This window comes from Pelobates fuscus, chromosome 7 (genome assembly GCF_036172605.1).
Source record: "Pelobates fuscus isolate aPelFus1 chromosome 7, aPelFus1.pri, whole genome shotgun sequence".
In the NCBI taxonomy this organism is placed as follows: domain Eukaryota; kingdom Metazoa; phylum Chordata; class Amphibia; order Anura; family Pelobatidae; genus Pelobates; species Pelobates fuscus.
The window spans coordinates 29791561-29815142 of record NC_086323.1 but is presented as its reverse complement, the minus strand read 5'-3'; the positions used below and the strand labels follow the sequence as shown (position 1 = coordinate 29815142).

At 41.5% G+C, this 23582-nt stretch overlaps 1 protein-coding gene across 1 annotated transcript in view; it reads right to left on the bottom strand.

Moving 5' to 3' along the window:
• Positions 1-8563: 8563 nt before the first annotated feature.
• EFCAB7 (EF-hand calcium binding domain 7) overlaps positions 8564-23582 on the bottom strand; it is a 46362-nt gene continuing 31343 nt past the window's right edge. The window contains exons 10-14 of the mRNA XM_063427870.1: positions 19686-19819; positions 12240-12388; positions 11296-11505; positions 9670-9777; positions 8564-8782 (exon numbers count right to left, since the gene is read on the bottom strand). Of these exons, the coding sequence (XP_063283940.1) occupies positions 8708-8782; positions 9670-9777; positions 11296-11505; positions 12240-12388; positions 19686-19819 (676 nt within the window). The 3' untranslated portion in view covers positions 8564-8707. The remainder of the gene's footprint in view (positions 8783-9669; positions 9778-11295; positions 11506-12239; positions 12389-19685; positions 19820-23582) is intronic.

Here is a 23582-nt window from a genome sequence, read left to right as displayed (position 1 = left end):
ACTGCTTGCCTTTCTTCCATCTCTGACTGGATGTCCTCCCGCTTTTTGAAACTCAATCTCTCTAAAACTGAACTCCTTGTCTTTCCTCCTCCGAATACTGATTATCCTCTTTCGCTCTCCCTTCGAGTTAGTGGTACCCACATCAGTCCATCCTTGCAAGCATGCTGTCTTGGCGTTATACTTGATTCTGGCCTCACATTTGAGCCTCACATCCAGTCTGTTACCAAATCCTGTAGACTCCACCTTAAAAACAGAGCGGGCAACTGCCCCTTTCTTATGCAAGATGCTACTAAGGAGCTTGTCCATGCTCTAGTAAACTCTTGCATGAATTATTGTAACTCTCTCCTAATAGTTATTCCCACACGTTTTGCCCCGCTACAGTCTGTAATGAAGTCTGCAGCTTGACTGATTTTCCTCTCATGTCGCTCCTCTCACACCTCTCCTCTCTGTCAGTCCTAACATTGGCTTCCTGTATCCCATAGGAGTCAATTCAAGGTACCAATCCACACCTATAAAGCACTGACAAATTCTAACCCCTCCTATATCTCTATACTGATCCGCAAGTATGCCCCTTCTCTATCTCTACCCATGACCTTCTCCTGTCCGCTGCTCGCATCCGTACGGCCAACTCACGCTTGCAAGACTTCTCGCGGGCGGCTCCCTTCCTTTGGAATAGCCTTCCTATAACCATCAAGCTCCCCTAATCTTCAATCATTTAAAAAGTGCCTCAAAACCCATCTCTTTAGGAAAGCTTATGGCCTCCCAGAGTAACCTTTACCTTACATACCTGTCTCTTCCTCTCTCCTAAAGGGCAGCACTTTACTCTCTCCTCCAGCTCTGCTTCACTCCCACCTTGTTCGATTACTTCCTCCTGTCCTGTTGTGTTTTACGCCCTATAGACTGTAAGCTCGTTTGAGCAGGGCCCTCTTCAACCTATAGTTCCTGTAAGTTTTTGTAATTGTCTCATGTATTGTTAAATCTTCCCCTTTGATAATATTGTAACACGCTACGGAATATGCTGGCGCTATATAAATACCAGTAATAATAATAATAATAATAATAATAATCCAGTAAAAGTAAAAGGAAAGAATGGATGAAAAAAGAAATCTAATAGTGAAGTATATAGAGTGTAGAGCCAAGTATAGGACTGGCCCAGATCAAGGTCACTTTGGTGTGTTTAGTTCACACCCTTGCCTCTTCTCTTTACCAGAGCCAATTATGCTAACCTGGCTCTGGGTATAAGAACTTGTTACCCACTAAAGGGAGGTAGCCTTTCTTTGCTGGAGGTGGATTGAGTCTGCATCCAATGGAACTTAAATTCCAGTTGGATATATTTATTAAAAGATAAACACAAACGTGAATATAACAAAACAAAAAAAATAATGTCCACATAAAAGGCTTTCCTTATTTGAGACGCTTTTCGCCCTTTCCTAGGGAGAGCACTGGATTGTGGGAAAGCACTGGATTGGCTGTGACCATTAATTCTGATGATGTCAGTCAAAGAGGCAGATCATGGCGGGGCCAGCACATGCAGACCCATGGAGAGCTGGAAATAGGGTACGTTTTAACTCAAGGGGGCAAGGGAGGGGACGACAAGCCACCTAAATGGTGGTTTTAATGCTATAGGGTCAGGAATGCATGTTTGTGTTCCTGACCCTGTAGTGTTCCTTTAAATCTAATCATCCAGTGGTATATTTATTTTTGTAAATATCTTTTTTTAATGTGTTTTTTTTCTTCTTTTTTTCCATCATGAAAGATAACAAGCATGTAGCAATGAGACTCGCAGGTCTCTATGGTAGTAGCATAATAATACAATAACCAGAATCAGTACTGACAGCATGTCTATCAAGGTCGGAGCCTGTGTATGTACCATGTCCACATTTCCCCTGGAAGTATGGTCCCTACTTGTGATAGGTGTGGTCTGGTTTGTGCACTCTACCTCCACTCTCCTGCTTTCTCGGTAGGGGGTGCTTATGGGGTTTTGGAACGTGGGAGCTAACGGCATTAGTCATGTAGAAACTATCGTGCATACCAGAAGGTTTAGAAACTAAATTGATCTGGGATGGGTTGAGGTCAGGGAGTAGAGGAAATTGAGTGTGGGAATGTGATGGAGGGGAAGGGAAAGGAGTGGGGGAAATAAAATTAAAAAGGGTGGGAGGGATAGAGAAAGATGGGGAGATGCTGTGCCCAGTGTCCCGCCTCTTGTGTTTCCCAGGGTCCAAGGGTCTATGCAGGAGAGAAACCCTGTCATTTGGTGCTTATCTCTATATTTCAGGTGGTTTCTTGAGGTGTTGGTTGTGAAATTCAGGAGTCAGGGCTGTGGTTAGCCATGGTGTCCAGTTAAGCCTGTGTATTGTCCTGTGCGATGAACTGTAAGTCCTCTAAAGCCCTCAGTTCCTCCATCCTTGTGAACCAAAGTGACAATTGTGGCATTATGTCCCTTTTCCAATGCAGGGGTATGAGATGTTTGGCTACTGAAAGAATGCGAGTAGTCAAAGATCATTTGTATTGAGATGTGGGTGTTGTTGTGTGGTGGAGAAGATAAACGGCTGGGTGGAAAGGCGGTGGTTTGTCAGTGAATTGACTAACAATTGAGGCAACGCTCTGCAAAACCTTGCTATGATCGAGCACTCCCACCAAATGTGAAGGAGGGAGCCCGGTGACCTCTTGCTCCTCCAGCGTTTGCCATCTAAGTCAGGGTTTATCTTCTGGAGGTGGTCTGGTGTCACATACCACCAAGAAATGATCTTACAATTAGTTTCTTGGGTCTTACTGGCTATGGCACAGTAATGCACTAAGTCATATATATTGTACCATTGTGCTTCAGTGTATATCTCCTTTAAAGCTAACTCCCATTTCAAGAAGAATGAGGAGGGAGGTAGCGTCTGCTGTTGTTGGAGAGTAGTGTATAGGAAGGAAATGCCATGGGGCAAGGTGTTGGGATCCTGGCAGATGAGTTCAAATGAAGTAAGGTCTCTGAATATGTTGGGTTGTTGTGAGATCTTGGTAACATAGTCACTTAACTGGGCGTACCTGAATTGTATCAGGAAGGTGGCGTTAGGGCTGTTTGTAAGTTTGTCTTGTGGTTTTAGTCTGCCGTCCTCCACCGCGTGGTGGATTCGCGGGATCTCCAGTGGGAGTATGCCAATTTATCCTCTCCTGCTCTCCCCTGGGGCAAAGTCTGGGTTGTGTGTCAGGTGCAAAAGGGGGGAGAGGAATAAGGAAAGATCTAGTTTAGGTGCCAGGGCATACCAAACCGAATTTGTGGCCCTAAGAAAGGGTTGGGAGAGGGATAGTGGTCGGCCCACGTGGAGCCTTAACCACAGGAGTGCTGATAATGGTCTACCCACTTGGTGCGTCTCTGTCTTTCCAGGGCTTGCATACGCCTGTCTTCGGTCCACTCCACTACTCGGAGTAAGTGGCTTGCTTGGTAATATAAATTAAGGTAGGGGACGGACAGCCCACCCAACCCTAGTCTTAGGGAGTGTCATCTGGGAGAACTTCTGTCTGGGTTGTTTGCCCTTCCAGATAAATTTAATTAGGAGGGTGCGCAGTGATGTAAAGAAACCTGTAGGAACTGTGATTGGGAGTGTCTGGGAAAGGTACAGAATTCTCGGCAATATGTTCATTTTTATGATTGCCACTCGGGCAAGCCATGAGAAGTGTGGCAACAACCATTTTGCCAAGTTTTTGGGGATTGCGTTCAGTAGGGGTGTAAAATTAGCGTGGTACAAACGGGTCAGATCCCCGTGAGCCACACGCTAAGGTATTTGATTGCAGACTCACTCCATTTGAAAGGGTAACTCTGACGGATCGGGTCTGCGCGCCGTTGCGGGGTGCTCACGTTCAGTATCATAGATTTGGTGAAGTTAATTTTGAGGTTGGATAGGTTTCCATACTGTGTCAGGATCCTATCCTGACAAATTAAATAATGTTTCTTCTTTCACAGGCAAAACATTACCTAATTAAAAGGAGGAATAGAACAGTAATTCTAGATATGAAAAAAAATTGCATGAAATCTGCTTGTTTACCCTGGGAGATCTCTACTAAAAAAATTAGAATATGCATAAAGGAGTCCTTGTCAGACTGGAGCAGTTTAAATGGAGTCCAGGAGAAATGGGATTATTTAAAAGTTGCACTGGTGAAGGAAACAGAAAATTGCATTAGGCTTGTCAGTAAAAGCAAAAAAGTTAAGAAACCACTTGTCAGGATCGGGACAGGGATCCAACACGCAGAGTACAAACAGTAGAAAGGTACATATACCGGACCTTAGAATGGCCGGACTAACGCACAGAAAGAGTAGAGAATGGTCAGAGACAAGCCGAGGTCGGGGGAACGAGAAGACAGGTAAGCGAGGAACAAGCCGGGTCAAAGGAATACAGATAAAGCAGAATAGTACAAACAAGCCGGGTCAAAACCAAAAGGATAACAAGGATACAAAAGCACTGCGAGACTAGGCTGGCTAGAACCACGACAGGGCAATGAGTAAATGAGAGGAACACTGTTAAATACCCTGGTTTGGGAGAGGGGACACGCCTCAGACGAGTCCTGATTCGTCTCTACAGAATTGAGTGACAGGCCGTTCCGGGTTGGCGTCATGACGTCGTGCTAGAAAAGGAAGTGACTCCCTCGCGGCCGGCGTTTGCAAGACCGGGTGAACCGCGAGGGACCGAGGAGACATGCCGTCCGGACGGATAAACTTCTAAGTCTCTACCTCTCTCAGAGGTAGAGACTTCAGGTACCCTGACACCACTGTGGTACTCCGCAGATGTGGCCAAAATAGTAAATAACTAAAAGTTAGCATTTAGTAATTATAAATAAAAAAAACAGAGTGAGGAAGACAGACAGATCTATAAGATTAGACAGAAAGAGGCTAAGCAAGTTATAAGAGCCTCCAAAGCACACACAGAAGAGAAAACAGTCAGTAAAAAAGGGTGCTAAAACATTTTTTAGATACATAAATGAGAAAATGAAAGTAAAACAAGGATTAGTTAGATTAAAAGCAAAAGAAGGAATGTATGTAGAATAGGATAAAGGTCTAGCTGATTGCCTCAATTAATATTTTTGTTCAGTATTTACAGATGAAAATGAAGGAAAGGGGCCTCAGTTAGGAAAAAGGACAAATTAGCCATTTGTTACATGTGAGCTTACAGAGGAAGAGGTTCTATTCCAACTGTCAAAAGTAAAGACAAATAAGTCGATGGGGCCTGATGGAATACACCCAAAGTTACTAAAAGAACTTAGTGGTGTACTAGCAAAACCACTAACAGATTTATTTAACCAATCATTGTTAACAGGAGTAGTCCCAGAAGATTGGAAGTTAGCGATTGTTGTGCCCATTCACAAGAAAGGTAGTAGGGAGGAGTCGGGCAACTATAGGCCAGTAAGCCTTACTTCAGTAGTGGGGAAAGTGATGGAAACCATGTTAAAGGATAGGATTGTTGAACATCTAAAATCACATGGATTTCAAGATCACAGACAACATGGGTTTAGTTCAGGGAGATCATGCCAAACTAATCTTATTGATTTTTTTGATTGAGTAACTAAAATAATAGATCAGGGTGGTGCAGTAGATATTGCTTACCTAGATTTCAGTAAGGCTTTTGACACTGTTCCACATAGAAGGCTCATCAATAAACTGCAATCTAAGTTTGGATTCCAATATTGTTGAATGGGTTAGGCAGCGGCTAAATGACAGGCAACATTCAACGGAGTATATTCAAAGCAAGGTCTAGTTACCAGTGGGGTACCTCAGGGATCTGTACTTGGACCCCTTCTCTTTAATATTTTTATTAGTGATATTGCAGAAGGTCTTGATGGTAAGGTGTGTCTTTTTGCTGATGATACTAAGATATGTAACAGAGTTGATGTTCCAGGAGGGATAAGCCAAATGGCAAATGAATCAGAAAAATGGTCAGAGCTGTGGCAACTGACATTTAATTAGGATAAGTGCAAGATAATGCACCTTGGATGAAAAAACCCAAGGGCAGAGTATAGGATATTTGATACCCTACTAACCTCAACATCTGAGGAAAGAGATTTAGGAGTAATTATTTCAGATGACTTAAAGGTAGGCAGACAATGTAATAGAGCAGCAGGAAATGCTAGCAGAATGCTTGGTTGTATAGGGAGAGGTATTAGCAGTAGAAAGAGGGAAGTGCTCATGCCATTGTACAGAACACTGGTGAGACCTCACTTGGAGTATTGTACGCAGTACTGGAGACCGTATCTCCAGAAGGATATTGATACCTTAGAGAGAGTTCAGAGAAGGGCTACTAAACTGGTTCATGGATTGCAGGATAAAACTTACAAGGAAAGGTTAAAAGATGTTAACATGTATAGCTTGGAGGAAAGACGAGACAGGGGGGATATGATAGAAACATTTAAATACATAAAGGGAATCAACACAGTAAAGGAGGAGACTATATTTAAAAGAAGAGAAACTACCACAACAAGAGGACAGTCTTAAATTAGAGGGACAAAGGTTTAAAAATAATATCAGGAAGGGGCGGAGCCTAACTACTGAGCGGACAAGACGTGCAAAGAGAGAGCTCCCGAGTCTGGAGCCAAGATTCAGGGCATACCGCCCGACCACCGGAGCACATTGACTGCTAACCGCGATCACCAAAACCAGGAGACTGAACTGCACCCGGGGATTCCCGACACTTGGTTCCCCGGTGCTAAGCGGACGGCATCGCGACCTGCGGCCTGTGCTGGTGGGAGCCGTGGAGAGACGGCCGCTCTCCCAGTTCTCTGGTCGACGAGGGGGTGCTCCTATATCTTCCACCTCCCCTCACCCCTTCAGTAAACGGGGATTGGTGGGTGGGAGGGAGAGGGACCCTCCAGTGCCAGGAAAACGGATCGTTTTCCTGGCACTGGAGTTTCCCTTTAAACTTATTAGTGAGCGATATGTGAGCTACATGAAAAACATACATCTTTATACTGAGTATAACATATTGTAAAGTTAGCTTTAAACCAGGTCTAAGTTAAACATATATGAAAGACCAGTGCGATTAGTCCCTCCAATGCCATCAGCTGGGTCAGGGTTTTCAGTGCTGCCTCAGTGGGAGGGAGTTGGCATTCCGGTGGGTCCGTGGCCCTTCAGGCAGGGGTAGTCCCGTTCTTATACGATGTTGTCCGGTGCTTGCTCTGCTGTGTCTGAATAATTGGGGGCAGGTGTCTGTCGGAGCAGGTATCTTTGCTTGTTTCCCCCGTGTGGTGTTCTGCATGGGTCATCGAGTACCTCCGGGCTGCCGCTCCGGTGTAGTTGGCTTGCCACCTTCCCCTGCTGGGCTTCATTAGGGAGAGACCGCTGTCCGGGCAGTCCTGCTGCATGCTGGATAGTAAGTGCTCCTTTCCCTCTTGTCAGCCGCAGTTTCCCGCTTGTTCGGGTCGTCCGTGCCTCCCCATGCTGAGTTAAGTGGCTGCGGGAGCTAGCTCTGCCCTTTGTGGTGGGATCTGTAGGTAGGGGCTGCTGTTGTTGGAGGCACGAGGAGGTATAGGGTTCTCCTCGTGCTGGCTGCGCACATGGCGTCCGCCATTTTGGAGGCAGCGGTCGGGCATCTCGACCTCAGTTGCGGCCTCACGATCAGGGTCACCGGGCGTGGACCGGGATCACGCCCCCGGCCCAGAGGGGGGGAGGAGGGGGGGGGGGGCCGAGGCCGCATATGTGTAGCTTGGCTGTTGGGCTCCGGTAGGCAGGATAGTGGAGCGGCGGCCGTCCACTCCACTCACCGCCAGAGAAGTTCCCGCTTGTTGCTGCAGAGTTCTCCCCTCCGGGGGACTAGAACTCAGGGAGTAAGCCTCTCCCCGGTTCCGGTAGCCCTCCTCCATCGAGGGTCGCAGTCATGGGTGAGTTGAGCACTTTAAGTCTTTCTTTTTAGGACTTTATAGTGTCCTCGTTTGCAGGAGCTGAGCTGTCCTGCGACCACTCTGCTCGGCGACCCGGCCCCGCCCCTCGTTATGTAGTAAGTTTTGTGCACCTAAATATTTGCCATATGAATTGTGTGTGATTCTGAATCAATGCAGTGGTTTACAGAACTCTGGCCTAAATTAGAATCTGGAGTTGTAAACCGATCAATAATACTTTCTGACTTTTGGACAGTATTGCACAACATTTATCACAGAGACCACAATCTAAATTTCACAAGCCATGTTCTGCTAGCAATACTAAGGAAGTCAAGAAATGACTGGGCCCATTGTTAATCCAGTGACTGCAGGTTCGTGATCTATACACCAAAACTGCTTCATTAAGAGAAGGTTGATTTGGTGACTCTAGTATCCTTTTAACACATTCCTGCAGGAATAAATGCTGAATTTTTATCTGAAATAAAGACAATACAAACATATGTTTGGGTGTTCGTGGTACTCTGTCAAAGAAATTAAATGTAGCCATTTAAAAAAAATATATATATTTATTCGCCAACTAATGTAATGGCATGGATCATTTTAATACCATCGTTCTCACTAACATCTATAAATTGAATTGAGGGGAGGTGATGCCCTAACATAATGAAAACAAAAGAAAAACATTAGTTTTAAACACACATTTTTTTTATTTTTTTTTATATTTATATAAGCCATTTTAATGCAAAATTTCTTTAAGAAAAAAAACAGAAAACAAAATGTGATTACATTTGTTGAATACATTGGACCCACAATAGAATATTTGGCCTTAGTGGAACTGTTCCCCTGGTGTCAAGTCGTTTCAGCTGACGATGCTTTGTACACAATGATATGTACATTCTTGCCGCTCATTCATTGGCATGACATGCTGAGAGACCTGAAATTAGACGGTATTGTTAGTTGATATCCCAGATGTGTATAATTTATTTCACTATACCTTTATTAACTTTGCTTTAATGGATTATATCTAATAATATATTATTGTAAATTAATAGATAAAGTTTACTAGAAGGTGACCTGGAAATTAGGAAGCTTTTATTATATAAAATTAAAAATATCAGCAACTCTGTATAACTCCTAATCAATACATCATACATTCTAAATAGATCATTGTGATCAGCATTAGAATGCAGTGGGCTTATGGTCTTGTCTTCCTGAAGGATCTCTCTGATCAGAGTCGAGACAAACTACAGATCTCTACAACCTCTGCATTTCAACTTGCTGAGTTCAGCATCACAGTATGCTATTTGATCAAGGTCCGCACCATCTGGATTGCCTCATTCTTTACTTCTCTGCAACTCCCACATTCTAATTTATCCACTGAGATGAGGATATCAAAGCTCTGCACAACCAGAGTTCAATCAATCTGAAGGATCTCCTTACTGTCTACAAGCCAACGCACCCACTGAAATCACTAAAAAGCTCTGTGTCCTTAGAGTCCAGTCTATAAGCTCTGTGTCCTTGGAGTCCAGTCTATAAGCTTTGTGTCCTTAGAGTCAAGTCTATCTGGAAGAGCTCCTCATTCTTTGAATTACAACTTGCCCACGGAGCTGCATTATAAACCCCCATTACCAAGAACTATCTCTTCATACCTTACGATCACATGAATGGTACTGTAGGAGATTTTTTATCACTTCATTTGGGCAGGTAGAAGCTACACATAAAGCAAAGGTGACCAATTTCTTGAATGCATGTGATTTATTTCTGTCTGAATGATGTGTGTCTCATACTTCCTCAAAATAAAACAAAAATCAATGTGATTACCATTGTAGCTTTTGGTGGCACTTCCACTGCAAACACATTCAATCCTCGGCTGCTGATACAGTTCTTACTTTGCTCGTTGTTAACCTGTACGACCACTTTACTGTTCGACTGAGACAGGTAGAGAAAAGATAACAAATTAGGAATACCATGAACAAGCTATAAACAGATGAACATATATGTTTTTTACGCTATCCTTACATCATGCCTACCAAATGAAAGGACATGAAAAACTCTATGAAGCAAATTGGTTTTCTTACTTCTTCCAAATACTTTTATAAAAATTATATACAGAGAGCCAGTGGGTATAAGGTTACACGAATTCTAAAGCTTTGGGATGTCTTGGATCTCTTTATAATACTCTGAATGTGCAATTTTTGTATAAAGAAGTCTTGGTTTAAGTGAATATCAAGTTAAAGAGGAATTGCCAATTCTCTGATGGGGAATAGTCCACATCCCTTCTACCTAGTAAACTCTAGTAAAGCATTTACTGGGGTGAGAAGTGCTGTGGTGCAATGTATAAAGCACACTTACCTCCATAGCATATCTGACTGTGGTGCAATCTATCAGTCCATGATGTGCGCTCTGATATATTATTAGACAATGCCATATGAGCACATGACCGATCAGGCATTCATTTCAATGTTCTGTATGAGTGCATGGTCTCTCATGGTGCCCACACACAATGGAGGTTAGCTTAATTTACATATTATGCACTGGCTATATCAGTACAAACTGGCATGCAATGTAAACAAATTAAAAAACATCCTGTAAAAAAAAAAAAAAAAAATTTTACAACCCAAAGCTACCTTTTAATTAATCAACAGGTTGTGCAAAAAAAAAAAAAAAAAAAGTCCTCTTAAGACTTTGTTCTGTGGGTTTCAACCATGACACAGGACACAACACTGGATTACCATTGGTTGCAACCGGTATATCATATCTGCCAGGCACCTGCCCGAAATTCAATTAAAACAGTGGTATAGTTTACCTCATAGGAAGGACCTAAGGATACACACACTTTTTTATAACATTATGTATTGTGAATGAGTTACGGAGCTAATATCACAAGAGAAGAATGGCAGCCAAGATAAACACATCCACATCATTTGGCATACAGTCCAAAAAAAGTGTGGAACCAATGGGTCTTAACAGCAAAAAGGCTGCACTTTGTGGTTAGATAAAGAAATGTCCCATTGCAACAGAAATATTATTATTTACATAGCAGCAACATATTTTGCCGCGCTTTACAATTCTAACAAGGGGATATTTGACAACAAGTTATTACATACATGATATGATAGAGACAAGAGGTGAGGAAGGTTCTGCTCAAACGTGCTTACAGTCTATTAGGAAGGGATAAAGACACACAAGAGAAATAACAGCACTTTAGATGGGGCAGGAATTGATGGATAAGATGCCTGTAAAGGTGGTTTGTGGAAGAACCGAATAGAGGCAGGAGAGAATGAGAGAGCTGGGTAATGGAGGCTAGGGAACGGACGAGGGCAGTGAAATAAGAGAAAATTATGGTGCTTAGCAATTTCAAAATGCAAACATTGTTCTCTTTAATATATCGAAATCATAGACACAGAGATTGGTGCATGCTGGATGCTTGCTAGGAAGAAGCCATACCTTATTCTCAATAACAGAACTGATCCTGGTGTCATTCATGTAGGTGTAGAAAGCTACATCTTCATAACCCTCTGCGCTTTTGGGATCACCTTTCAGGATGACCGATCTGCAGACCACCTTCTGGAGCTGCTTGGTGCTGGACTCCAAACTCAAAGCCTGGAGCTTTGGCTTGCATTTCTCAGCATAGGCCTCAATAAGAAAGGGACACGCCTGACATGGAGAGTATAAACGAAAGAGTGTTAACAAAATATGATATGGTTGTTCACATAAACATTCTAAGTACAATAAGAGAGATTGTGTCATCAGGAGACTCCCTGTGCCTTAGCTTCTTGTTTAAGTATTTACTATAATTGAAATCACCCTTTTTATTACAAATTATACTTCCAATATCCACTTGTTGCTCGCTGTGTTGCCCATCCTATACTGAATTGGTCATTAAACTCAGCAAAATTGGTGGATGTACAATGAGGTGTAATGTCCTCCCCCCTCAACTCAGAGCATTGCTGCCAGTTGTGCAAAGTGTTGAGTATGAGCAGATAGAAAAGAGCTGCACTAAGCACGGACAGCTCAGCCATGCTGCAGCAGGAATGGAAACTAAAGCAGGAGATAAGGCGAGACATAAGGGATAACTAATGAAGAATGAATAGGGAGCGATAACTAAAGGGTGGGGGATGGAGATAAACAACTAAATGGGTACGGAGGGAGACAACTACGGGAAGGAGGGTACAAAGAGACACCAAAGAAGGGAATTAAGGGAAAGACCCAAGGAGGTTAGGCAGTTTATAAACATTTCTGGTTAGGCAGTTTATATACATCTGAAGGATTTGGCATTTAAAGATGTTGTATGTACAGTTCCTACAGGGATTGATCAGGTGGCCTCCATGGTAAATGTGTCACAGATGGTACTAAATAACAAATATAACTGTATAATTTTTAGAAGTTACCTCGGTCAGTTCTAATGCTTTGTTGTATCCCATGGACTGCAGAGTCACCCAGAGGTCACTCGGGTCACCTTCACGGTCATTGGCTTCCATAAGATTTAGTTCCAAAAATCCTTGTTTTGTAAGTTCATTTTTGCTTGTTTCAAAGTTTTCTGTTAATAAGAAAGAATATGTATTGTTGGTATTATTATTTGTAAAACTTGGTTTAATAATTGTTGTGCTTAGATTACAAATGTTCATTTCTTTAAAAAAGATAAATTAAGTAGGCTTTCCTCCAGATTTCTACTTGTCGTAGCTCTGTAACCAGTGGAATCTCAATCTCTAAATTTACAGCAGAATGCCAACATGGAGGACTTATATATGTGAAGATTTCTATCTGGTCCCCCACCAGAGATAATTAAATAGACAGTAAGGGGAACTGTAAAATAAAAACAAATTAAAAAAAAGGTAGTCTCGCCCCCATAAATAAATAAAAACAAAAATAAGAGGAGTTCCCCATTTGAAATGTTCCGCTACACACTAAAAAAAAATAAAAAAATAATAACAATAAAAAATTATAATAAAAATAATAAATAAATTTAAAAAAACAAATAAAGAGCAATCGTGATCTATACATGTCTTAATGCCATACTGAGATATACTCTGTCGCAGAGATAGCGAGAACCACAACTAGACTCATGCATTATTTTATTAGTTAGCCCTCACAAATGGGGCAACTTGAGCGCGTAAAAATTAACGCTGAAAACTAGTCTGGCTATGCGTATATTTAGTTTAGCATGTTACACTACACATTACTTTAGTATACTAACATATACTTGTCTAAACTTGTTAATAACAGTGGCATTCAATGTAAGTGCCTAAGACGTAATCGCTATAACAAACCTTGTTTTATTATCAATCATAGGCATTGCACAGCTTTCATCATTGTTTTTCTATGTCATGTTATCTATTATTTTATTTATTTTATTTTTTTCTTTACCTAACTTTTGAGCAACATGCATACCTTTAACATTGATCGCATGTATTCACCTATTAGTCCTCATGTCTACTTATAAAACTGTGCAGCTTAATCCTGTCATGACAATGTTTACGTTTATAATCCTGTGACTGCTGTCGTGGCATAACAGGCATGTTTGTAACCCCTATTGCACAATAAAAATAAAGAATTTAAATAAAAAACAAATAATAAATTAGGACTGAGACTGAAACCTTTCCCAATATAAATAGACCATAAAAGTGGGACTTTCAGTGATGTTGAGCATTACTTTAGCTAAGTCAAAGGAACAAGTATGCACAAAATTCTTGTACATGTAGATGAACCTGGTAATGTACGCTACAGATCAGGGTTTAGTCCAAGGAGCTAGGACCACCCTGAGATACTAAGGTTCAGTAAACATTTGTAAGCAAAATTTGTTGTGCGCCACGACACAAAGATAGCTGCCGTGGTTAAATCAAGCGAAATAAAAATAAAAAACGGATGTTTTCTTATTACCAATACACAGAGGTAATCACTCAAAACTAGGAAAATTAAAAACAGGCAAGCAACCATTGCTGAAAAACTTGAGATGGATTAACCCTTAAATATAATGATATATAAGATAAAGAGGGGGCTTCTTTTTCTTATGTAGAGTCGGAATCAGTAGCTTAGATAAAGTTAAATTTTTAGTTGCTATGCCCGTTTTCCCACAATCCATCAGTCAAAAGAATCCCACATATTAATTAAATTAATAAAAATATGTAACTTTCTATGGATTATTGTTATATACACACACAATTATTTTATTGTTTACTGTATTTATTCGAGTATAACGCGCAAAATTTTGTACCGATTTTTAATCGAAAATTAGGGGTGCGCGTTATACTCGAATAAATATTAGCCCAGCAGAAGAGGGAGGGAGTGGGTGCTCCGATAATACCTCCCAGGACCGCCGGCTCATTACAAGCCCGGCGGTCCTGGGGGGGCAGGCAGCAAGCGTTTACTCACCTCCGTGCAGCTCCTCCAGCTCCCCAGTGTAAATCTCGCCAGCTCTGACGGCCGCGGGTCTCACGAGATTTACACTGGGGAGCTGGAGGAGCTGCTGGGAGGTGAGTAAACGCTTGCTGCCCGCCCCCCCAGGACCGCCGGGCTTGTAATGAGCCTGGCGGTCCTGGGAGGTATTATCGGAGCACCCACTCCCTCCCTCTTCTGCTGTGCTAATATTTATTCGAGTATAACGAGCACCCCTAATTTTCGATTAAAAATCGGTACAAAACTTTATACCGATTTTTAATCGAAAATTAGGGGTGCGCGTTATACATGTGTGTGCGTTATACTCGAATAAATACGGTAATTTATTTTTGTTTATTTATTTTTCCCATTATAATATTAATAATTGTATAGACTCATAGTTATTAATATTATGTATTATCAATATGTTTATTATTATTATTATATTGTATGAATATATATTTTAAATTCCCAATAAAAACATTTGAAACAAAAGAATCCCACAGAATAGCAAACGGCAGACTCCTAGACAAAGTGAACACAATGGCGGTACTCAAATATTGAGATCCAGCATAAGGAAGGAAAATAATAAATATAGACAAATGGCAATGTGGAGGGGGTATGATCATTAAGATAAAAGGGACATAAGGAAAGGAAAACCGAAAGAATAAAAAAACCTTGACAATGCTGCTTTAATTTGGCACTAAAATAAGCAAATTGTTAATAATAAATACTGGAAATCAAAAGGCACATTTAATGCAAGGTGTGGCGTAAAATAAAAATTAATTCACTATTCTTTTTAATTATAACAAGGAAATAAAGAAAGTATAGAATCTATAGTGTTTATTAGCCAAGATAATTGTGCTTTTATAGCAGAAGTTGAAGACCAGAGGTGTAAATTGCACAAGGACACCTACAGTTTTTATTATATCAGTATCAATAAAAAAAGGATCAGTTAAGTTAATACCCAAGTGTGGTATCTTTTAATAAAAAGCGTAACCTCTCTGCCCCGGGCTTCATTATAATGGATCACAAAATGGGCAAAATAATTGCATATTTTAGTAGCAGCGTAATAGAGTAAAGGACATTAAAATCTCAGATGTATGCAGGAAAATGAAACTGGCTATTTATCAAAAACTCCCTGCGCTCATTCGTGGAGTCGAGTGGTTTTATGAGAATGTGCCCTGATAAATCCATATATTATGTTTAAGGAGCTATCTACAGAAACACAAAATGTCATATGTACCCAGTCGTCAGATGAAAATACAAAGGAATGAAATACCTCCAAGATCATCACAAAATGTCTTGGAAATTGCAATTAGAGATGCAGCAATATAGATGGATATATACAGTGTATATATATATATATACATATATATATATATATATATATATATATATATATACACACACATACATACATACATACATACATACATACACACACACACGTTTACTCACACGCTCTCTCTTTCTCTATACATTGTGAGCGACACAATTGCAAACTGACAAGAGGCACAGTAATGAATTTTTTGGCACACATAAGGGAATTAATAAGTGTAAGTCTGAAACATACTAAGAATCAGTCTACATCTGAGCAGAACCCCCCAAAGAGTCTGACTTTCTGGCCATGAAGCAACTTCGCATCATTGCACACAACTAACATTGTATCTACCATGATAAAATAATTCAGTGATCCTGCAGAGGATACAGAGTTACCAACAAGTTTTAAAAAAATAACTAACTTAAAGGAACACTATAGGGTCATGAACACAAACCTGTATTTCTGACTCTATAGTGTTAAACCCACCATTTAGGTGGCTTGCCCCCCCCCCCCCACCCCCCCCACCCCCCCCACCCCCCCCCACCAACTTGGTGACATCATCAGATTTAACGATTGTTACTGGATTGGCTAAAATCGGCAAGCGGCGGGGTCAACACCTCCTCATAGTGATGCGTTGAATCAATGCATCTCTATGAGGAAAATTCAGCATCTCCATGCAGAGTGTGGAGACACTGAATGGCAGAGCTGCCTACTGTGCAGCACTGAGCCATGAAGCATGTACAGTGGCCATCTGAGGAGTCTTTTCTCTGAAAAAGGAGGTGTTTGCATGAAAATGCCTGCATACAAAGATTATACTGACCAGAACAACTACATTAAGCTGTAGTTGTTCTGGTGACTATAGTGTCCCTTTAACTATTAACAAAACCTGTGAATTGTAGCAAGTAGCAAGTGAAGAAAACAAAGATAAAAATTCAATACAGAGAGCAAAACAGCTTTTCCAGAGGTTACATATATAATAGTATACAGGGAGTGCAGAATTGTTAGGCAAGTTGTATTTTTGAGGATTAATTTTATTATTGAACAACAACCATGTTCTCAATGAACCCAAAAAACTCATTAATATCAAAGCTGAATATTTTTGGAAGTAGTTTTTAGTTTGTTTTTAGTTTTAGCTATTTTAGGGGGATATCTGTGTGTGCAGGTGACTATTACTGTGCATAATTATTAGGCAACTTAACAAAAAACAAATATATACCCATTTCAATTATTTATTTTTACCAGTGAAACCAATATAACATCTCAACATTCACAAATATACATTTCTGACATTCAAAAACATAACAAAAACAAATCAGTGACCAATATAGCCACCTTTCTTTGCAAGGACACTCAAAAGCCTGCCATCCATGGATTCTGTCAGTGTTTTGATCTGTTCACCATCAACATTGCGTGCAGAAGCAACCACAGCCTCCCAGACACTGTTCAGAGAGGTGTACTGTTTTCCCTCCTTGTAAATCTCACATTTGATGATGGACCACAGGTTCTCAATGGGGTTCAGATCAGGTGAACAAGGAGGCCATGTCATTAGATTTTCTTCTTTTATACCCTTTCTTGCCAGCCACGCTGTGGAGTACTTGGACGCGTGTGATGGAGCATTGTCCTGCATGAAAATCATGTTTTTCTTGAAGGATGCAGACTTCTTCCTGTACCACTGCTTGAAGAAGGTGTCTTCCAGAAACTGGCAGTAGGACTGGGAGTTGAGCTTGACTCCATCCTCAACCCGAAAAGGCCCCACAAGCTCATCTTTGATGATACCAGCCCAAACCAGTACTCCACCTCGCTGGCGTCTGAGTCGGACTGGAGCTCTCTGCCCTTTACCAATCCAGCCACGGGCCCATCCATCTGGCCCATCAAGACTCACTCTCATTTCATCAGTCCATAAAACCTTAGAAAAATCAGTCTTGAGATATTTCTTGGCCCAGTCTTGACGTTTCAGCTTGTGTGTCTTGTTCAGTGGTGGTCGTCTTTCAGCCTCTCTTACCTTGGCCATGTCTCTGAGTATTGCACACCTTGTGCTTTTGGGCACTCCAGTGATGTTGCAGCTCTGAAATATGGCCAAACTGGTGGCAAGTGGCATCTTGGCAGCTGCACGCTTGACTTTTCTCAGTTCATGGGCAGTTATTTTGCGCCTTGGTTTTTCCACACGCTTCTTGCGACCCTGTTGACTATTTTGAATGAAACGCTTGATTGTTCGATGATCACGCTTCAGAAGCTTTGCAATTTTAAGAGTGCTGCATCCCTCTGCAAGATATCGCACTATTTTTGACTTTTCTGAGCCTGTCAAGTCCTTCTTTTGACCCATTTTGCCAAAGGAAAGGAAGATGCCTAATAATTATGCACACCTGATATAGGGTGTTGATGTCATTAGACCACACCCCTTCTCATTACAGAGATGCACATCACCTAATATGCTTAATTGGTAGTAGGCTTTTGAGCCTATACAGCTTGGAGTAAGACAACATGCATAAAGAGGATGATGTGGTCAAAATACTAATTTGCCTAATAATTCTGCACTCCCTGTATAGATACGACTGATAAGTGAAAAGCATTTAGGTTCAAAACAGTGTAAAAAGATTAACATTTTGGCAAGAAACAATAGAAGGATGATAAGGGATAAGAAATATGTGCCCAGAAGGCTTCTTACTTGGGGGTTTGTGATGTCGGTCACCCTATTAATATGTTCAGCAATATGATCAATGCTGAGAAATCACAGTTAGGGCAAGGAATGGCCAGCCTACAAGGAGAGCCATAAAGTTCGATGTGTCATCGTTGGATGATACAAATGCCTAATATGTAACCCATATAACCACATAGTAACAAGGAGAACATTTCATCATCCCCACAGGGGTAAACAATACACCATAAAACACCAGATCAATCATACCAAGGTATGTGGTTTACTGCACCCTTTGTCTATGTGGACCGGCATATGTGGGAAAAAAACTAACTGATCTACATGAAAGGATCGGTCAACATAGATCCTCTATCCGGGTGGCATCGAGGAAGAAAACTTTGAACATTACAGTAGTCACTTTTTGGAGGATAGTCATCCTTGTCCTCACTGAGATTTATGGGCACAGATCACACTCCTGAACACAATCATGAACGTGACCACAAACGTCTTGATTGTGAAAGAAGTAATTGGGCAGTAAGATACCACTAAGCATTACAATGCAGGAATGTGCACCTTGGTCGCAGCATTTATTATAGTACAATTCCCATTATTCATGTTGGCAGAGGATTGTGGGAATTGCAGTTTTCACAAAAGCTGCCAAAACTTCTTAAAAGCTTCTTGAACTTTTTGACAGACCCAATAAATGGCATAAGCTTGGCAAAATATTCGAAAATTGTAAAAAATAGTTCAGTGCACCTGTAATGAGTGCTACAAAATGAAAAATATGCATAACACCTTCATTAGCCTTGTCTCAGTATGGTGGGTCTCCATTACAATGGAGGAGGCAGTGACTGCTAAAATAAACACTTGCTATCAGACAGTTGCACAGGACCTGACAAATATTGTGTGTCTGTTTCAACCAGGAATCCACTGAAATTGGAAACACTATTTTGTGTCCTAAACAAGAAGAAGCAGCGATTTAGATGAAACTATACCTGTCGTGCAAGATGTATTTGATGTTTCTACAAAAACATATTTAATTTCTCTTCTACGCTATTTGCGTGTCATGACGAAGCGTGCCCGCAGTCTTTTTCCTGGCACTGTGCAGAGACTGAGATAATAGGTTGCACAGTAACCAGGTGATATTAAGGTCATGTTATAATAAATGTTAGAAGTGTATGGCCTTTATGCCAAGGGCTTTTTCCCAACATCTTGCTGAAAGGTTAAAAGAAAAGTAATTCAATTCTAATGCATTCTTAATAGAAACCATAAAAATGCAAATGTTTTGCTCAGAATTAGTGGCCATTTTATAGCTGGCAATATACCCTGGATTATAGAGAACATATCACTGCGTATTTAAATCTGTTCCAAATTATCTATGAATAACACAATTTTTTTTTGTTAAACAACTGTATTAAGTGACTTCATTAATACGAAAACTGACAACTCTGAGAAAAGTGTATAAAATGCTGAATTAAAAGACAAACACACAATGAGACGCACCTTTGCAAACCTCCCATGCATCTTCGTCGCATTTTTCACCACTGGTTCTGAGCTCGAAGAAATTATATTCCTCCAGGCTAAGGTACCCATTTCCATCTAAATCAATGATATCAAACATGTCCGACAAAACCGATCTAAATTGGAGAAGAAATAGAAGACAGGAAAAAGACGAAGTTGTATTATTTTCAATATATGGAATGTTATTACATGAGAAGGTACATACAATTAATCTTTGTGTGATTACTACCGTCTTGAAATGCCTATATGTTTTATAAGGTACAAGATAATTTTTTTTTCTCCAAGAGAGAAAAGGGTTATTAAAAAGCTCTAGTAAATGTATAGATCAAAATCAATAAATACAAAAATCTGCTTACTTCTTTGTCCAAACTTGTCACAGAGCAGGCTGCATACTCACCCGCACAGTAAGGTGCTTTGTCACTCACCATGTGTTTTTGTGACACCAAAATGACAAATATTTTATTTTTTTTAAAGTATATAATTGAGTGGTAAATTAGATATCCTATGTGTTGCCTCTTTTTTTTTTTTTTATAATTCTTTATCTGTAATAAGTTTTTCCAATTGTACAGCATGGGATAAAAACCATAGTAACATTGTACTGTAGTAATAGACGAAAATGAGTAGGAGATAGTCAGTAATGTTTAGACGATCACTATAGTGTCAGGAAAACAAAGCGGTTTTCCTGACACTATAGTGCCCGGTCCTCCTCCCATGGCACTGAAGGGGTTAAAACCCCTTCAGCAGCTTACCTTAATCCAGCACCGGGCTCCCTCGGCGCTGGTGACCTCTCCTCCCCCGCCGACGTCAGCGGAGCCGAATGCGCATGCGCGGCACTGCCGCGCGCGCATTCAAAGTGTCCATAGGAAAGTATTTCTCAATGCTTTCCTATGGACGCTCTGCATGATGGATTATGCCTCCAGCGTCGCTGATGCGCCTCTAGTGGCTGTCCGGAAGACAGCCACTAGAGGCTGGCTTAACCCCTCATGTAAACATATCAGTTTCTCTGAAACTGCTATGTTTGTATCTGAAGGGTTAAAACCTGAGGGACCTGGCACCCAGACCACTTCATTGAGCTGAAGTGGTCTGGGTGACTACAGTGTCCCTTTAACTTACAATACATTACTATTACAATAATATTCTTAACAGATTAATACTAATTTAATCTAAAATAGCGACACTGGGGGCGGAGCCAGCAGCCGCACGGAACGGACGTGTCCCTTGGGAGCTCCGCTCAAGCCGGGGGAAAAATAAGCAATTACTGCCCCAAAACCCAGACCACGTCGACCCCACATCAACCCCACCGACCTACCAAGGTAATGGGGCAAAAAAGCAAAAAATATCGGGTGGAAAAACACCCATCCACCGCCGACATTGGCGAACTTCTGTGGAGGCCGCAAGCATCCTCCAGGCCTGTCATGGCGCCGCTCTCCGACGCACCGTCCAGATCATCCAGTGAAGACTCCCTCTCAAACCTGGAACTGACAACAGAGTCACAGAGAGCAGGCAAGCCTAAGGCACAGGGCAGCCCCCCAGTCACTGAAGATCGACTGAAAGTCCTCCTTGATGATTTACGCCGACATATTGCGGCAGACATCAACTCATTCAAAGAGGAAATCCATGGGGTGTCAGTGAGACTGCATGACACAGAAATCAGCACAGCAGCACACGAGGCTCGCATCAACAGCCTGGAGACCGAGCTGACAAAGACAAAAAATGACCTGACCCAAATCCAGCACCAAGTTGCAGCTATGGAAGATCGCAGGCGGTGGAATAATGTAAAGATAAGGGGCCTGGCTGAGAGTGTTACAATGGCAGAAATCCCCCACCTCATTCGACGACTGCTTTCCAGCCTATTCGCTCCAAAACAAGCCAAAGCCATGATGTTGGAGGGGTGCTACAGGCTACCACAACCGCAGATGAACTCCCAGCAAACTACCAGGGATGTAATCGTGCGTTTCCAGCACGGCCCGGACAGGCAGGCTTTCCTATCAGCGGTCCGCAACACCTCCCCATTCCAATTTGAGGGACATTCCCTGCTGTTCTATCCTGACATATCCCGGGCCACCATGACATGGCGGAGGTCCCTAAAACCGCTAACCACAGTTCTGTTAGAGCAGAAGAAACCTTACAGATGGCGGGCACCACGAAGCCTTCTGATCCCTCATGGGACTGGGACTCTCAAAGTTACCGACATCTCTGAAATGGGCAATATACTCCAACAACTCGGACTCCCCCCCGCCGAGACGGGGCCGCAGCCACCAGCGCCTAGGTCGAAGCAGACATGGGACCTGGCTACAATCCGCCCGTTTGTCCCGACTACCCAAAGAAACAACACGGATGCCACCGGGACAATTTGAACATTCTACACTACCACGCAATGTTTACACCAATGCTATTATCCAAGTTCATGTTTAATATGTTATACTTTTTATTTTTCTCAATGTTTGGATATTTAACTCTGCATAATGTGTGGTCTGATACACGTCCCTAGAGACACGTACATTCTAACTCTCACTTGCTGGCCTTGGGGTCTACGTACCCCTCTCCCTACCCCCCCACCCCGATCACTGATTTCAGCATTAAGTCACATACTAGAGCGGGTGTTCGCCTCTTGTACCTTGTTAACTAATGTTCATACCCTCACTAGTTGTTCACAAGAGGCTCATGGCCGTGTCTGCCCCATTGAAATAACGGATCCTACCGATGCCACTCCTGAGAAGGGTAGTCGGCCTAGTTTAGCTGAGTTGATCAGCTACTGTTTTATGAATATCTTTACTGTAACTCCCTCAGACCGGACGTAAAACACAAAGTAAATAATCATAAATTGTACTGGTTTTGTCATACAAAGTTGCTTTTTCATACGCCCTACCTGTAACTTGATGGTACAATACCCCCAGTATACATAGTCCGGTCTATGGGTTAATCTCAGACTTGCTAGAGATAGCCTGTTTTCTTACATTCTTAAACGAAATACAGCTCAATTACTTTTCTACTACTATAAATACAAAAATGTGCCGAAATATGTTTGCCATACCACTGTTCAATGTATAATGAAACGCCTGCATCAGCTATTGTGGCAATGCAGGTAACCTGTATACAACATGCACAACTAAAATAAAGATTTAAAAAAAAAAAAAAAAAAAAAATAGCGACACTGAGATTAGGTGGAATTATTGCTTGAAGATCCGTCAGTGTTTCAAGAAACATTCTGGGCTCTGTTATGGATTTTGGCCTCATACTCAACCTGTTTTTTTTTTTTTATATTCAAATCTCAGTTTTTCTAATAAAAAATGTTTTGCTGCTTTCTGCATCATAGCCCCACCTGATGCCCCCCACCTGATGCTCCAAGCCCATGGAATAGGCCCATTGATTTAAGAAAGAAAGGAGAAAAGGAAATAAATATGTTTTTTTAAAACTAAACTCATGCTCTTACATTCTGCATTGGGAATTAAAGGGACACTAGATTGTAGTGGTTTGGTATCTATAGCCTGTCCCTGTAGGCTAAGGACTGTAAACACTGCCTTTTAATAAAAAAAAGCAGTGTTTACATTGTGGCTGCTTACACATATAGTTGCAGTCACTCAGACAGCCATGGAGTTCAGCGTCACCACTCTCTGCATGACCTCTGCATGAGGTGCTGAATGTTGCCCATAGAGATGCATTAACTTAATGCAACTCTATGAGGAGATGCTGAAGTGACGCTGCGTGATATTTTGCCATTGGAAAGCATTGAATTGGCAGAGATCATCGAGATTGAGGGATTTAAAAAAAAATAAATGTAATCACGTTTTCAAAGCTTTGCAAGGGGAGCCCAGGGACCTGAATGGTTACTTTACTACTGGATTGTTAGCAGTATATGTTTGTATTCTGGACACTAAA